The sequence below is a fragment of the Lithobates pipiens genome, unplaced genomic scaffold (assembly GCF_037356315.1).
Source record: "Lithobates pipiens isolate NorthernLeopardFrog02 unplaced genomic scaffold, aLitPip1_a1.2 Scaffold_18, whole genome shotgun sequence".
NCBI classification, from domain to species: Eukaryota; Metazoa; Chordata; class Amphibia; order Anura; family Ranidae; genus Lithobates; species Lithobates pipiens.
The window spans coordinates 78,126,655-78,144,039 of NW_027507758.1; the positions used below are offsets into that span (position 1 = coordinate 78,126,655).

The following is a 17,385-nucleotide window of genomic DNA, read 5'->3' on the forward strand; positions in this document are numbered from 1 at the left end:
GACGCTCCCCATCCAATCTGATGAAGCTTAAGAGGTCCTGCAAAGAATGAGAAAAACTGACCAAAACTAGGTGTCCCAAGCTTGTAGCATCATACTCAAAAAGACTTGAGGCTGTAATTGGTGTTAAATGTGCTTAAACAAAGTATTGAGAAAAGGCTGTGAATACTTATGTACGCAGGATTTTTTTTATTTTTATTTTTTTAAATTGCCAAAGATTTCAAACAAACTTCTTTCACATTGTCATTATGGTGTATTGTTTGTAGAATTTTAAGGAAAATAATGACTTTGATCCATTTGAGAATAAGGTTGTAACATAACAAAATGTGGAAAAAGTGAAGGGTTGTGAATATATTCCGAATGCACTGTATATCTGAAAATGTATCAATCCTGATGTACTATCTCATTTCTTGAGGCCCCAAAATGCAAGGACAGCACAAATATCCCCCAAATGACCCATTTTTGGAAATTAGGCAGTCCAAGGTATTTAGTAAGAGGCATTTTTTTTAAGTTGGTTTTTTTTTGTTACAATTTTTTGGAAAATGAAGAAATGAAAAAAGTTTTTTTTTTACAATTTTTTTTATATTTTACCTACTGTCACCAGTGCAGTACAGCATCATCATAGAACTGCTATGGCGGTGATCGGGGACTGTCTGCTGGTGACAGTATTTAAAATATATATATATATATTTTCTTACATACTGTGACCAGAGCAATACAGTGTTACCATACTAACATACTACTAAAGGTGAACAGGATTTTTTTTCTTACACACTATGATGGTTTATAACAGTGAATATCACTGGTATAAAGCAACCATTTCTAGTGAATGAAATAGATTTGCTGTGATTGGCCCTGTCTGTACCATGTGATCAATCACAGTGATCAACATAATTATTGGCATGAATCAAATCCATTAATTGTGTGCAATTGTCATGTGATCTGCTGTGATTGGTCACAGCAATCACATAGTACCAGCTGCGGGCTGATACACTGATCCGTCATAGGCTGTGCCCGGTGGACACAATGGGTGACAGATGGCACCAGATGGGGGCTTCCAGGGCACGCGCAAGGCACGATCCTGGTCCTCCCAGAACAAACAGGCTCCCACCTAGCTGTCATTTTACAATAGGCTGGGTGGTAAGGGGGTTAGCAGACCAAAAGGGAGAAAATAATAAAAGAATTGTTAGGGCTTAAATTCACTTTAGGCTATACACCCGGTCTCCCTCACAGCCTATGCTTAGACAGTGAAAGAGAAGCAGAGGACTGATGTAGCTGCTTTTAAACCAATTCCAGAAGACGAGTTCCTTGAGTCATTGATTGGCTGGTTTTAAGTGGACCAATTTTGACTTATTATGACATTTAATTTTCCTATTTTCTTTCTCTGTTTCCTGTACAGACTTGTAGGTCCACCCTATCCCCCTGTGACCAGGTCGGATATTAGAAAGCATATTGACTGAGCTTACACCAGAGGCAGTGGAATCAGGGGAGCAGTAAAGTACTATCACTGCAATGCACTACCAAGGGATTAAAACGCAACTCAAAAATCAATAACCTATATGAAGTAGATTGTTAGTAGTATTAACATAGTGTTTTTCGTTTGTCTGAGCCCCCCCTCCCCCTCCTCCGTAACAGTTTTATCATCTGTTTTATTAAATCACCCATGCTTTCAGCAAAAGCGACAGTTAGAGGGGTTGGGACAAACCAAATGACATTTTTTTAAACTGGCTATTAACAAAATGGAACTAAAGTTCCACTTTCACAAACTGCGAGCAGGCATGCTCTTTCTTGCCGAAGAGACATGCAGGGTTTCTTCTGCAATAAAATACACTTACCTGCCCACTCACAGCGTTCTCTCACATGCAAACCGAGCTGTGCATGTGCAGCTCAGCTTACAGTGCTGGCCTGATCCCCAAATGTCAGGATGACTAGCTGCTGACAGCTAAAGACTGGCAAAACAGAAGACCATTGGAGGAAAGGCAAGTTTTTCTTAACACCATATATTGTTTATCCAGGGTATATCTGATTACCTTAGGGGAATCCGAAAGGATTTTTTCCTCCTGTTGCAGGAAATTGGACCATGCATTACAGTCATGGCCAAAAATATTGGCATCCCTGCATTTCTGTCAGATAATGCACTGCTGCACCCAGAAAATTGTTGCAATTACAAATGTTTAGTCATTCTCATGTTTAAAGCGGGAGTCCGCCGGGACTCCGTGTTTTTTTTTTTTTTTTTTTTAAAAGCCAGCAGCTACAAATACTGCAGCTGCTGACTTTTAAAATAGTGACACTTACCCGCCCAGCGCGCCCGCGATGTCGGCACCCGAAGCCGATCTGTAGATCGTATCTCCGGTGCTGCCGCTGCCATCTGGGGTATGGGAATCAGGAAATGGAGCCTTTTGGCTTCATTTCCCAGTTCCCTACTGTGCATGCGCGAGCCGCGCAATGAGGACGGTCCCTGCTGCCTCTGGGATCTGTGTGTTTTCCCAGCAGGCAGCGGGGCACTTGCGGGAAGGGGCGGGCACTTGCGGAAAGGGGCGTAATATACGCCCCTTTCCGCAGAGAGCTATCCCGGAAGTGGGTACAGATACCTGTACTGTACAGGTATCTGCACCCCCCTCCCCCCTGAAAGGTGCCAATTGTGGCGCCGGAGGGGGGGAGGGTTCCGATGAGCGGAAGGTCCACTTTAGGGTGGACCTCCGCTTTAATTTCTTTTGTTTGTATTGGTAGGACACAAAAAACTGGAGAAACAAAAAGTTAAATCTGACATATTCTATGCAAAACTCCAAAAACAGACTGGACAAAATTATTGGCACCCTCAATTTAATATTTAGTAGCACACCCCTTGGAAAAAAAATAACTGAAATCAATGGCTTTCTGTAACCATCAATACGTTTCTTACACCGCTCTACTGGAATTTTGGACCACTCTTCTTTACCAACTGCTCCAGGGTTCCTTTTCCAAACTGCTATTTTCAGGTCTCTCCACCAGTGCTCTATGGGATTTGGATCTGGACTCATTGCTGGCCAGTTCAGTACTCTCCAGCGCTATGTCTTAAACCAGGGATCTCCAAACTACGGCCTTCCAGCTGTTGCGAAACTACACGTCCCATGAGGCATTGTAAAACTCTGACATTCGCAGACATGACTAGGCATGATGGAAATTGTAGTTCTTGAACAACTGGAGGGCCATAGTTTGGAGACCCCTGTGGACTTAAACCATTTCTGGGTGCTTTTTGATGTGTGCTTAGGGTCATTGTCCTGCTGTAAGACCCATGACCTCTGATCGAGACCCAACTTTCTGACACTGGGCCCTACATTGCACCCCAGATTTCTTTGGTAGTTTTCAGATCTCATAATGCCATGCACACGGTCAAGACATCCAGTGCCTGAAGCAGCAAAGCAACCCCAAAACATCACTGAACCTCCACCATGTTTGACTGTATTCTTTTAAGGTCTCATTTATTTTTCTGAAAATAGTAGAATGATGGGCTTTACCAGAAAGCTGTAATTTTGTTTCTTCTGTCCACAGTACATTTTCCCAAAAGGATTTTGGCTTCCACAGGTAAGTTTTGGCAAGCTCCAATCTGGCTTTTTTGTTTCTGTCTCAGCAGTGGGGTCCTCCTGGGTCTCCTACCATAGCATCCCTTTCATTCAGATGGCGATATAGTGTGAGCTGACACAGTTGTACCCTGTGCCTGACGGTCAACTTGATTTCATTTGGAAGGTGATCAGGGTTTCTTTATCCACCATTCAAACAAACAATCCTTCGTTGCAATCTTTGATCAATTTTTCTCTTTTGTCCACATCCAGGGAGATTAGCTATAGTGTCATGGGCTGTAAGCCTCTTGACAATGTTGCACACAGTGGACACAGGAACATTAAGATCTCTGGAGATACTTGTAACCTTGAGATTGTCCATGCTTTTCCACAATTTTTGTTCTCAAATCCTCAGACAATTTTTGCTGCTCTTTCTCTCTTTCTACATGCTCCGTGTGGCACACAGAGACACACAACAGAAACTTGGTTGAGTCCAATTTTAACTGGTTGCTGGTGTGATTTCTATATTGTCAGCACCGGTTAACTGATACAGGCGAGTTTAATTACAAATTACAGGAGCATCACAAACTTGGAATGCAATTATTTCTTACAATTATGAGCAAGTGCCAATTTTGTCCAGTCCATTTTTTGGAGATTTGCGTGGAATGTGTCAGATTTGGCTTTTTGTGTCATATCAATCCAAACAAAAGAAATAAACATGAAAATGCCTAAATATTTGTAATTGCAGCAATTTTCTGGGCGAAGTGGTGCATTATCTGACATATGCCGGGGTGCCAATATTTTTGCCCATGACTGTACAAGGGTTTTTTGCTTTTCTTTGGACCAACTATGGATATAGATATATATAGTGCACTTGGAAAGAATTTACAGCGCGTCACCTTTTTTTCACATTTTGTTGTTACAGCCTTATTCCAAAATGCATTAAATTCATTATTTTTCTCAAAATTCTACAGACAATACCCCATGATGACAATGTGAAAGAAGCTTGTTTGAAATATTTGCAAATGTATTAAAAAATAAAAATAAAATTACATGTACATAAGTATTCGCAGCCTTTGCCATGACACCCAAAATTGGCTCAGATGCATCCTGTTTACACTGATCATCCTTGAGATATTTTTTGTATGGACAAGTAATAAGACAGTATTGTATGGAGGCACAGATCTGGAAAAGGATACAGAAAAAATTCAGTAGCTTTGAAGCTCCCAATGAACAACAGTGACCTCCATCATTTGTAAAAAAGAAGAAGTTTAGAACCACCAGGACTCTTCCTAGAGCAGGATGCCCAGCCAGACAGACATCGGGGGAGAAGGGCTCGGGTGCATCCTATTTCTACGAATTATCCTTGAGATGTTTCTACAACTTGATTGGAGTCCACCTGTGGTAAATTCAGATGATTGGAAAATATTTGGAAAGGCACACAGCTGTCTATATATAGTTCCACAGTTAACCGTGCATGTCAGAGCACAAACTGAGCCATGAAGCCCAAGGAATGGTCTATAGACCTGTGAATGCCAGACTTGAACCCGACTGAACATCTCTGGAGAGATCTGAAAATGGCTGTGCACCGATGCTCCCCATCCAACCTGATGGAGCTTGAGAGGTCCTGCAAAGAAGAATGGGAGAAACTGCCCACAAATAGGTGTGCCAGGCTTGTAGCATCATACTCAAAAAGACCTGAGGCTGTAATTGTTGCCAAACGTGCTTCAACAAAGTATCGAGCAAAAGCTGTGAATACCTATGTACAGTACATGTGATTTTTTTTCATTTTTTATTTTTAATAAATTTGCAAAGATTTCAAACAAACTTTTTTCACGTTGCCATTATGGGGAATTGTTTGTAGAATTTTGAGGAAAATACTTTATTTAATCCATTTTGGAATAAGGCTGTAACATAACAAAATGTCGAAAACCTGAAGCGTTGTAAATACTTTCTGTATGCACTGTAAACAGAGGTTTTCAATTTTTTTATTTTTATTTTAGTTGAACTCTATGGACTTGTGTCTTTTTTCAACCTAAATATGTAAGCTTGTAGTCCGACTACATGTGCAGCTAAGACTCAGGCTGACAATGCTCCTGTGCATTTTCACTACAGAGAAAAGAACGTTGTCGCCCTGTTAAAGGAAATGGGAAAAAAATGATCTCCTGGCAGTATGAACATGTAATTAAACTGTGTTACACGAGGGACAGACTAAATCATATATGTAATTTTTTATTTTGTCCACAGGTGTAATGTGTAAGCTTGCACCTGCAATGGGAAATTATTGCTAAATGCACATATATGTTTAAAATATTTAATATAATTGAGTGAGGAACAGTTTTTTTTAACAGAAAACAAACAGAACCTTAGGTTTTAATGGTCTGTCCCCACTGAGGAGATTCTCTTAACTTCCTGTCATGTGATTGGGCTAGGACAGGAAATCTCTACAAAAGAATAAAATAAATAGAAGAAATAAAAAAGTTGTAATTAAAAACTTAAAGCAGATTAGTATTTAAATATATAGTTTATCTAATTATATATAATAATAAAAAAAAAAAAACACATTGTAAAAGTAATACAAATTCCCTTTTTTAAACAAATGAAACAAACACAGCTGTCAGCCAGATATCAAAAGTGACTGCCAGCAAACTGGACAGGGATACATCCACACTTGATGAAAACCCTGAGCAAGGCCCAGGATAATGGTATCTCTTTAAGGCTGAGGGAAGGGTGGTGTTGCGCTCTTATTTGGAATATCTAGTGCAATATTAGAGAAACTACTGTGATTAGTCGCCTAATATATACATAAAGTGCAAAGCAACTTAAAGAGGAGCTGCACAAAAAAAAAAATATTAAAAGCCAGCAGCTACTAATATTGCAGAAAAAACGATCAAAAACAGCTGTTTTTGATCGCTGTTTTTGATCGTTTTTTCTGCTGCATCCATTTTTTGCCAAGTCCATAATGGGTTAACAGCCGCACATTGAGACCATCTACAGGACATTTATTTAAATAAACAAACATCCCACGAGATAGTCAAACGCTCTTAAAGAGACCATTCATTTGTGCGCCAACTTTATCTTGTTTTGTTTTACTAATATTGCAGCTGCTGACTTTTAATAATATCACACTTACCTGTCCCAGGTTCCAGCGATGTCGGCGGCAGATGACGAGCGATCGCTCCTCTCGCTGCAGCCACCGCCGCCATCCTCTGTCAGGGAATCGGGAAGTGAAGCAAGAGGGCTTCACTGCCCGGTTCCCTACTGCGCATGCGCGAGTCGCGCTGCGCTGGTTCCCCGCTGTGTCTCTGGGAACTGTGTGTTTCCCAGAACACAACGGGGGGGGGGGGGGGGGGGGGGGGCGGAGCCATGCGGCGGTGGGCGGAGCCATCCAGGTAACTGCACCCCCCTCCCCCCCGAAAGGTGCCGATTGTGGCACCGGAGGGGGGGAGGGATAATACTAGCGGAACTTCCCCTTTAGGGTGAAGAACCGCTTTAAATATTTAGAAAAAAAACAAACTAACATAATCATAACAATAGTGCAAAAGATGAATACATAGAGCAATTATTAGGTGATATTACCAAAATATCCACATTCAAGGTGCAGCTATAGGTGATTAAATCACTGTGCAAAATATATAACATATACGTGAACTATTCGTATGGTGACTGGTATACAAAAACATGGAGCAAATTTAGTAAATAAAATTCAAACGCGACATAAAACTAGTCATTTAAATCATCTAGCTAAAATGAAAAATAGCCAGTGCAATTTTGGACTTTTTAAAATCTTTAGTCCAATGTGCAAGAAAAGTGCAAACGTGCAGAGTGTTGCGCTGGAACACTGTGTATTGCGGTCTTTGACTTCAAAGTGACACTGTGCCTTTAAGTGCAAATACAACAAAGCAGATCTTCAGCGTCGCTGACACCCGTGGAAAAATTGAATAGTTACCTCACTGCTGTAAGGTAACAGCATATAGCAGATAAAGGAGGAGGGGAGCGTTCCCTTCAGCTTGATCCTTCCCACGATGTCAGTTTCAGCTTTTAGGTATAGACAGGGGAGGTGGGGGAGGGGGGTAAGGGTAATCCTTATCTTCCTATCCTTCCACTGGGTACTTCAGATGGTATGGATCTCAGTATATATTTAAAAAAGATAAAGGGAGTCCACCATAGTGTAGTATTTTTAACAGGAGCAAAACCTTTTATTTATATTTAAAAAGAACTCACATTTTGCAAGGGGTACAAGTATGTTGAAAAAACGAGCGCCGAGCTCGTGTCACTGTCTAAGCGTCCGTTCCGTTATCAGAAATGCCTCGGATCCTACGCGTTACGTCACCACGTGACTTCAACTTCATCCCAGTTGAAGTCACCGGAACGGACGCTCAGACAGTGACACGAGCTCGGCGCTCGTTTTTTCAACATACTTGTACCCCTTGCAAAATGCGAGTTCTTTTTAAATATAAATAAAAGGTTTTGCTCCTGTTAAAAATACTACACTATGGTGGACTCCCTTTATCTTTTTTAAATATATACTGAGATCCATACCCATCTGAAGTACCCAGTGGAAGGATAGGAAGATAAGGATTACCCTTACCCCCCTCCCCCACCTCCCCTGTCTATACCTAAAAGCTGAAACGGACATCGTGGGAAGGATCAAGCTGAAGGGAACGCTCCCCTCCTCCTTTATCTGCTATATGCTGTTACCTTACAGCAGTAAGGTAACTATTCAATTTTTCCACGGGTGTCAGCGACGCTGAAGATCTGCTTTGTTGTATTTGCACTTAAAGGCACAGTGTCACTTTGAAGTCAAAGACAGCAATACACAGTGTTCCAGCGCAACACTCTGCACGTTTGCACTTTTCTTGCACATTGGACTAAAGATTTTAAAAAGTCCAAAATTGCACTGGCTATTTTTCATTTTAGCTAGATGATTTAAATGACTAGTTTTATGTCGCGTTTGAATTTTATTTACTAAATTTGCTCCATGTTTTTGTATACCAGTCACCATACGAATAGTTCACGTATATGTTATATATTTTGCACAGTGATTTAATCACCTATAGCTGCACCTTGAATGTGGATATTTTGGTAATATCACCTAATAATTGCTCTATGTATTCATCTTTTGCACTATTGTTATGATTATGTTAGTTTGTTTTTTTCTAAATATTTAAGTTGCTTTGCACTTTATGTATATATTAGGCGACTAATCACAGTAGTTTCTCTAATATTGCACTAGATATTCCAAATTAGAGCGCAACACCACCCTTCCCTCTGTTTTACATTTCTTTGGACGCGAGTTTGGTCCATACGGTGTATGCAGCACTTATTTTGTCTTTATTTTTAATTCACGATCCCATTTTAGCGCAGGAGTACCCACTTTTTACATCTCTTTAAGGCTATTTCTATTAATCACAATAATTTATTAGATTTTGTGCAAATTAGAAGTTAATACAACAATCTGGAAAACAGAGAGAAAAATGTATCTGGTCCCTTTAAAGTACCTGTTCTATATAGAAAAAAAAGTCCTAATTATGTTCTATCATCCCAGGGAATGCACCTTTGTGTTTGGCATCATTTCCTCAGACTATTGCCAGTGAAATAATTCTGTACGTTGGCAGGGCATGCTCAGTCCTTGTTCAGCCGTCGTGAAGTCCTAATGATAGAAGGACTGGGAGGAAGGCTCCCACCACCAGCGTCAGGCTCTCCAACAGTCCCAGTCCTTGTTGTCTGTATTCGGATGCCCCCTGGTGTTGATTGTGTCCTCGGCCGCTGATTTCTGGTAGGACGTGAACCGTGGCTACGTAGAGGAAAGTCCCGGCTGAGAAGAGCATGCCATGTCCTGTGGCGCTGAGTCTGTGCTGTGAGCTGCCCCCTGACTGAAGAACAAGAGAGAGGAATCAAACTAAAGTCAACAGTTTTTGATTGGACTATGGGAATTCCCATAACCCCATTGGATAAGCCTTGTCTTTTGGGAACTAATCAAATTGATCGCATCAATTTTCTTTTTTGCCCCATAAGATAAGCAAAACTTTCAGTATCTGCTAGAGCTACTTTTTTCCCCTATAGTCCATTGACCTAAAAGTGACAGGTCCTCTTATATGAACCCCCCACACAAACTTGTATCCACCTGCACAGCCCTCCTCCAATGCTGTGCACTCAGTATTTCTGAGAATGGGGATGCAGGACTCAGGATGAGCATCCATAGTCAGTGGCAACACTATGACATGAACCAGAGCTTACACAAGGTTAGGACTCCCGGCTCCAATGAACAGAGCAGCAGGGGAGTGCAGTGAAGGTGACCATCAGCAGGTGGTTGCAAGAGAACCAGTTTTTCTTCTGACTGGGCACAGAGACAGTTTCTTTAAGCATTCAGCTGAGTGTAACATTCGTATTTATGGACCTGCTGGGTGATAGTAGTGCCCTGGGGATGGTATGATCATAGATTCTAATAATAGGGGCCGTAACTGACACACACTATATAAATGTAGAATATTTCTCAAAAAAATAAAAGCTTTCGGTTTTTACCTTTCTAAAGTTGCTCACTTAATCATTTATCCATACCAACCGATAAAATCATTAAATTAAATCCAAGAACAAAATCTGTCCCACCAAACACTTGTCCCTTCACTCCTAGCATAGTAAAATTCAAAAGAATGTCTTTGTTAAAGGGAAGGTAAAGGTAAAAGGTGTTTGCGTCTATCAACACAAAGGTAATGTAAGGCAAGGTCATTATAGAGGACAAGGAGGCACTCTTTACGTCTGGAGGAAAAGAGATTTCATCTGCAAATACGGAAAGGTTTCTTCACAGTAAGAGCTGTGAAAACATGAAATAGACAAGCTCCAGAGTTGGTTCTGGCCAGCTTGCTAGATTGCTTAACCACTTGCTGACCACTGCACACCGATATACGTCGGCACAATGGCAGCGGTGGGCAAATCGGCGTACCTGTATGTCCCCTTTAAGAGCCGGGGATAGCAGGTAAACAAGTGCCATGTAAATAAGGCATTTCCCCCTTCTGGCTTGTGTTATGACAGAGATCACCACTCCCTGTCATCGGGAGTGGTGATCGCTGTCATGTGACTTGAAGCCCACCCCCCCAGTTAGAATCACTCCCTAGGACACACTTAACCCATCATCGCCCCCTAGTGGTTAACCCCTTCACTGCCAGTGTCATTTACACAGTAATCAGTGCAATTTTATAGCACTGATCGCTGTATAAATGACAATGGTCCCAAAATAGTGTCAAAAGTGTCTGCCATAATGTCACAGTCATTATCCAGGGAATGTCCGGGGGGATTCAGGAAGCAATTTAGATCAAGCTTTGGTGGGGTTTTTCGCCTTCCTCTGGATCAACTGAGTATACGATTGCGTATATGGGATTGCATGATTATTATTTTTTTTTTAATCGGTCGAACTATATGGACTTGTGTGTGTCTTTTTTAAACCTGACTAAATGTAACAACAAAGCTCAAGATCAAGTCCACAAATGGCTTGCTGTGGGGACACTCAGCAGGGGGGGAGAAACCAAGAGAACCAGCAGGGAACATGAGAAGAGAAGGATAGGGGCTGTTCTGTGCAAAACCACTGCACAGAGCAGGTAAGTATAAGATGTTTGCCATTTTAAATAAATTGGATTTACAATTACTTTAAAAAAAGTATTTTTAAATTAAAAAATGAGCTGATAGCCCCGGCCTCGCTATTTTTCTGTTATCTTCAGCTTTGTCAAGCTTTTAGAACGCAATTCTCAGCAGGTTTTACCCAACTTGAAGTGAACCCCTTTGTGGCCATAATAGGCAACTCGGATCCCAAAAAACAGATTTCTACATTTTATAAAATGTTAATCTCACCCTTGGCGAGCAGGTCAGGTTATGCACTGAAGGGTAGGTGGGAGGAAAATGTTGGGGCACTCGAAGATGAGGAATGGAGTGAAGCCCTAGACCACTGCAAACTGGTATACCCCAAATTGTCAGATCTCCTCACACAGATATACATCACCCATCGGGCATACCTAACCCCAACTAGAGTGTCGAGGTACAGACAGGACTAAACCACCAACTGTCCCATGTGCACTCAGGCACATTCTACAATCTGATCTGGGATTGTCCTAAGATACGGGGCTTTTTGGCACAAGTAGTCCAATTCCTGCACGACACCATGGGCTCCCCCATCACATTAAACCCCAAATCGTGCCTACTAGGCATATACCCAGAACCAATCAACAAATTCATCAAGATGTTCCTAAATTAAACACTGTTCTCTGCTAGAAAAACCATAGCGAAACAGTGGATGAGGCCTAAAATAGATGGGCCTAAATGTTTAAAATGTGGCTAATGGAAGTAAATAATGGTTTAAAATACAAAAAAAAAAACTAATTTATCTACACAGAGGTTTTCCTTCCAAATATGGTAAAATTTGGGATAAGTGGTTACACGCCCCGGAGACTATATAACAAAGCCCCCTCCATATACAAATTGTCGAGTTCTTAACCACTTCAATACCGGGCACTTATACACCTTCCTGCACAGACCAATTTTGAGCTTTCAGCGCTGTCGCACTTTGAATGACAATTGCGCGGTCATGCTACACTGTACCCAAACTAAATTTTTATCATTTTGTTCCCACAAATAGAGCTTTATTTTGGTGGTATTTGATCGCCTCTGAGATTTTTATTTTCTGCTAAACAAATAAAAAAAGACAGAAAATCTTGAAAAAAAAAACAAAAAACATGTTTTTTTTGTTTCAGTTACAAAACTTTGTAAATAAGTATGTTTTCTCCTTCACTGATGGGCACTGACGGGGCTGCAGTGACGGGCACTGATGAGGTGGCACCAATGAAGTGGCACTGATAGGCAGCACTGATATGAGACACAGATAGACACTGATAGGTGGCACGGATTGTCATGGATAGGTGGCACAGATTGTCATGGATAGGTGGCACAGATTGTCATGGATAGGTGGCACAGATTGTCATGGATAGGTGGCACAGATTGTCATGGATAGGTGGCACAGATTGTCATGGATAGGTGGCACAGATTGTCATGGATAGGTGGCACAGATTGTCATGGATAGGTGGCACAGATTGTCATGGATAGGTGGCACAGATTGTCATGGATAGGTGGCACAGATTGTCATGGATAGGTGGCACAGATTGTCATGGATAGGTGGCACAGATTGTCATGGATAGGTGGCACAGATTGTCATGGATAGGTGGCACAGAGTGTCATGGATAGGTGGCACAGATTGTCATGGATAGGTGGCACAGATTGTCATGGATAGGTGGCACAGATTGTCATGGATAGGTGGCACAGATTGTCATGGATAGGTGGCTAGGATGGGCACTGATAGGCAGCTAGGATGGGCACTGATAGGCGGCTAGGATGGGCACTGATAGGCGGCTAGGATGGGCACTGATAGGCGGCTAGGATGGGCACTGATAGGCGGCTAGGATGGGCACTGATAGGCGGCTAGGATGGGCACTGATAGGCGGCTAGGATGGGCACTGATAGGCGGCTAGGATGGGCACTGATAGGCGGCTAGAATGGGCACTGATAGGCGGCTAGAATGGGCACTGATAGGCGGCTAGAATGGGCACTGATAGGCGGCTAGGATGGGCACTGATAGGCGGCTAGGATGGGCACTGATAGGCGGCTAGGATGGGCACTGATAGGCGGCTAGGATGGGCACTGATAGGCGGCTAGGATGGGCACTGATAGGCGGCTAGGATGGGCACTGATAGGTGGCATTGTAATTTAAAGTTTTGTAGGGATGGATGCCAGTGCCAAACAATAATGAATGCCAATCAGTGATGCCCATTTTGGGAACTGATTGGCATTCATTATGGGCACTGGCTGGCATTCCTGGTGGTCTAGGGGGCATACCTGGTGCTGGGCATCTCCTGGTGGTCTGGTGGCATCCCTGGTGGTCCAGTGTGGGCATCCTCGGGGGGGCTGTGCTGATAATCGATCAGCACAGACCCCCCCGTCAGAGGAGCAGCCGATCGGCTCTCCTCTACTCACGTCTGACAGACACGAGTGAGGAAAAGCCGATCACCGGCTCTTCCTATTTACACTGATCAGCCGTGATTGGACACGGCTGATCACGTGGTAAAGAGTCTCCGTCAGACTGACACCCAGCAACAACAATCGCTGCGATGCGCGCCCCCGGGGCGAGCAGCGGCTTAATATCCTGATCAAGTCATATAACGTCCGGTCAGGATATTAACCACTTCAATACAGGGCACTTTCGCCCCCTTCCCCTTCATCGCTCTAGCGCTTTCAGTGACAATTGCGCGTTCATGCTACACTGTACCCAAATAAAATTTTTATCATTTTGTTCGCACAAATAGAGCTTTATTTTGGTGGTATTTATTCACTACTCCATTTTTTATTTTTTGCGATATAAGCGCAAAAAAAGCGGAAATTTGGAAAAAAAAAAACAATATTTTCTTTTTTCTATTTTAAAAGAAATCCAATAAATTCAAATTTTGTCATAAATTTAAGCCAAAATGTATTCTGCTACATGTTTTTGGTAAAAAAAATTCCGTTAAGTGTATAATAATTGGTTTGTGTGATCACGGACATATGTACGCAAATGATCATGTACATATGTGTGCAGGTGATCACGTACATATGTGTACAGATAATCATTGGGACATGTGATTTTAGTAGGGCATATGTGGGGGACATGTTTTTATTATTAGGGACATGTGTATTTATTATTTGGGGACATGTATGTTTTGGGGACATGTGTGGTGATTTGTGTGTACACTAGACTGGTGATCAGTGAGTAAAAAGCTGTAAAAAACAGCTCATACTCACTGATCATCAGCCGGCTGCAGCGATCTGCTCTCCTCTCCTCAGCAATGACTTCTGTGTGAGGAGAGGAGGAGCCGATTGCCTAGCAACTGGCTGTTTGTTTACATCACATGACGGCCGTGATTGGACATGGCCGTCATGTGATCAGGAGGGCCAATCACAGAGCCCTCCTGCCGATCTGAGATGTGCCGTGTCTGTGTGACACGGGCGCATCGGGATTGCGCCGCTGCGCGGGCACGCGCGCGATCCCGCTCCTTCTGATGGACGTTCCTGAACGTCCTATCAGAAGTAGACGGCTCCCACCCGGCCGTATATGTGCATTGGCCGGGTGGGAAGTGGTTAAAACCACTTTGTCACCGTCATTTTGCTATATGGCGGGTGGCAAGTGGTTAATATCACTCTCAGTGGAGTGGGAACCATAAGGATGAATATTTGCTGTACCATGCAAGCTATGTTTCTATATTTTCTGTCGTATTACCCTGGACTGTACACCCCTTATTATTTCTAAATGCAATCCTCTCTACACGGGATGTCTTCTTCTTCTATGCCTTATGATGTAATTATTGTTACCCTCACTGATGTTTACTGTGATAATGTTCTTACTGTGTACTTTATTGAATGCACCAATAAAAAGCCGGTTGAATTGAAAAAAATGAGCTGATGGCATCTACATTATATAAAAATTTACGTGTGTGAGAGATCAGCTTACCATTGTCAGAATAACGTATGTTGTAATGGCAAGAAGAGGTGCAGCTACTGAAAATGCCAGCAGATGCTTCTGAATTTGTTTCTTTTCTAATCCTGCATGCATGAGGAACGAGACCAGACCAAACGCTGCTGGGGCCTATGAAATACAAAAAAAATGTCTTAATACCAATTAATTTTTATACATTTTACTACAACTAGACAAAGTACATCTCTGCAATAAATAGAAACAGAAACATACAGAGTGACAATTGAAGAGACCAAATGGCTGTGAAGAATGTTTGTTTTTGGGTGTTTTTTTTTTTGGGGGGGTAGCCTTTTTTGTCTGAGTATAGACCCAGGTTTGTCCCAAGCTTGTTTTAATTTACTTACTGTTGACCAACTCATTACCTCTGCTGGAAGTCTGTTCCAAGCATCAACTACTCTTTTGGCAGAATATGACCTTCTAAAGATCAGGTTTGAAAGTTCCTGCTGCTAGTTTGAGATCATGTGCCTGTGTTCTAGATCTTAAACCTGAACCTTTTTTCACCCTTTTGATGTAATTAAAGGTCTCAATCATGTCTCCACTTTCCCTTCTTTCCTCCAGACTGTACATATTAGGTTTCTGAAGTCTCTCCTGATGTGTTTTATTAAAACACTGCAAATACCTGCTGATCTGCCAGAAATCCCACTTCCTGCTGGACTACAGAACTCTGTCCATCATTTAAAAAGTTTAACAGATGCCGTTTTCAGATTTACAATCATTTTGTAAATTAAGCACTTTAGCTCCGGAAGGTTTACCCACCTTCACGACCAGGCAATTTTTTGCGATACCGCACTGCGTTACTTTAACTGACAATTGCGCAATCATGCGACACTGTACCCAAATAAAGATATGTCCTTTGTTCCCACAAAAAGGTTAAATGTGTTCCTAGGGAGTGCTTGCTAACTGTGGGGGAGATGCTTGTACTGTGGGAAGGCAGAGATCTGTGTTCCTGCTTAGCAGAAACATAGCATCACTACCTTCCCTACTAACAGAATGGCGATCTGCCTTGTTTACTTAGGCAGGCCGCCGTTTTTCTTCCCCCCGAACGATTGGCGAGTCCTCTGGCTCCGCAGATTGGCCTCTGCCGTGTCAAATCACAGCTGGAGTAGGTTGCCGGCACGCACCCTGGAAGGTACATGATTTTGCACAGGAGAGCCATCTTGCCACTGTATAAATACACAGTATATGGCTTGCAAGCGGTTACATTTCTAAGTACATGTTCTCTGGGATAGATTTTCGGCCTCCACATGGCAGTCTAACAGCAAATAGTGGTTATGACAGCACAGTGTCTTAGACACCGCGTGGCACTTCTGCCTTGCAGCATTGGGAACCTGGGTTTGAAACCCGGCCAGGATACTATTTGCATGGAGTTTGCATGTCTTCATGTGCATTGCATAGGTTTCCTTCCACCCTCCAAAGACATGCTGGTAGATTAACTGAGATAGGGACCTAAACTCCTTGAGGGCAGAGACTTTTGTGAACATACAGTATACAAAGTGCTACATAGATTAATGGTCTGTATTAATATTTAGAGAACAAAGAAACCTGTCAGCTGCATCAAACAAATCATTTGAAGGTCAACTTGAACTTTGTTTCATGAGAAGTCTGAAAGCAAGGGAATTGTACAAAAGGATTTTGCAAAGACTCTTTCAAAGAAAAAGTGCAAACTGTAAAGACAAAAAGCAAATATTCTGTTCCTTCTCATGACTGGTGTATTGCAGACTTACCGGCTGCCATGACCACTTACTCCTAACCCACCAACCTACATATAAATTAAAACACCAGACTTTATGCGTCTTAAATTGCCATAGCAGCCTTTTATTAAACATATCGAAAACATCAACCATACTGTATCATCTTAAACTAACTGGCTCTTAAAGCTGGTATTTTGGAGGCGAGCATGGTCTACAACATCTGCTGTATCAGGCTACCTTTTCCATACCACAGCCCACAGCCGCGAATACCCCGGCTAGAGGACAATTTTGTAACACCTTACCAACCTGATACAGCCACAATACCAATCTCGTCTTAATGACATCACTTAATTCGGGAAGGTACCCATACCAAAGATTAGCCCCCTCCCACCATACTCCACATAACATTTTGACCATGCCCACCTTCAAAAACCCCAAGACCCCTGCCACTGCTATGACTCCAACCAACCCTCCCCCCCTTTATATTATGACCACACCATCGAACAACGCACAACCCCCTACTTATTAACCAGGCCAACCACAAATCTAAGGGAGGGAGGAAGGAAGGGAGGGAGGAAGGGAAAATTCTCCTTCACTGTCTGTCTCCAACTGA

The 17,385-nt window shown here is 42.4% G+C and overlaps 1 protein-coding gene across 1 annotated transcript in view; it reads right to left on the reverse strand.

The window, feature by feature from the left end:
- Positions 1-8,935: 8,935 nt before the first annotated feature.
- The window catches only part of LOC143987222 (zinc transporter ZIP9-like), a 92,532-nt gene continuing 84,082 nt past the window's right edge, over positions 8,936-17,385 (reverse strand). Inside the window, exons 6-7 of the mRNA XM_077485810.1 lie at positions 15,058-15,192; positions 8,936-9,412 (exon numbers count right to left, since the gene is read on the reverse strand). Of these exons, the coding sequence (XP_077341936.1) occupies positions 9,173-9,412; positions 15,058-15,192 (375 nt within the window). The 3' untranslated portion in view covers positions 8,936-9,172. The remainder of the gene's footprint in view (positions 9,413-15,057; positions 15,193-17,385) is intronic.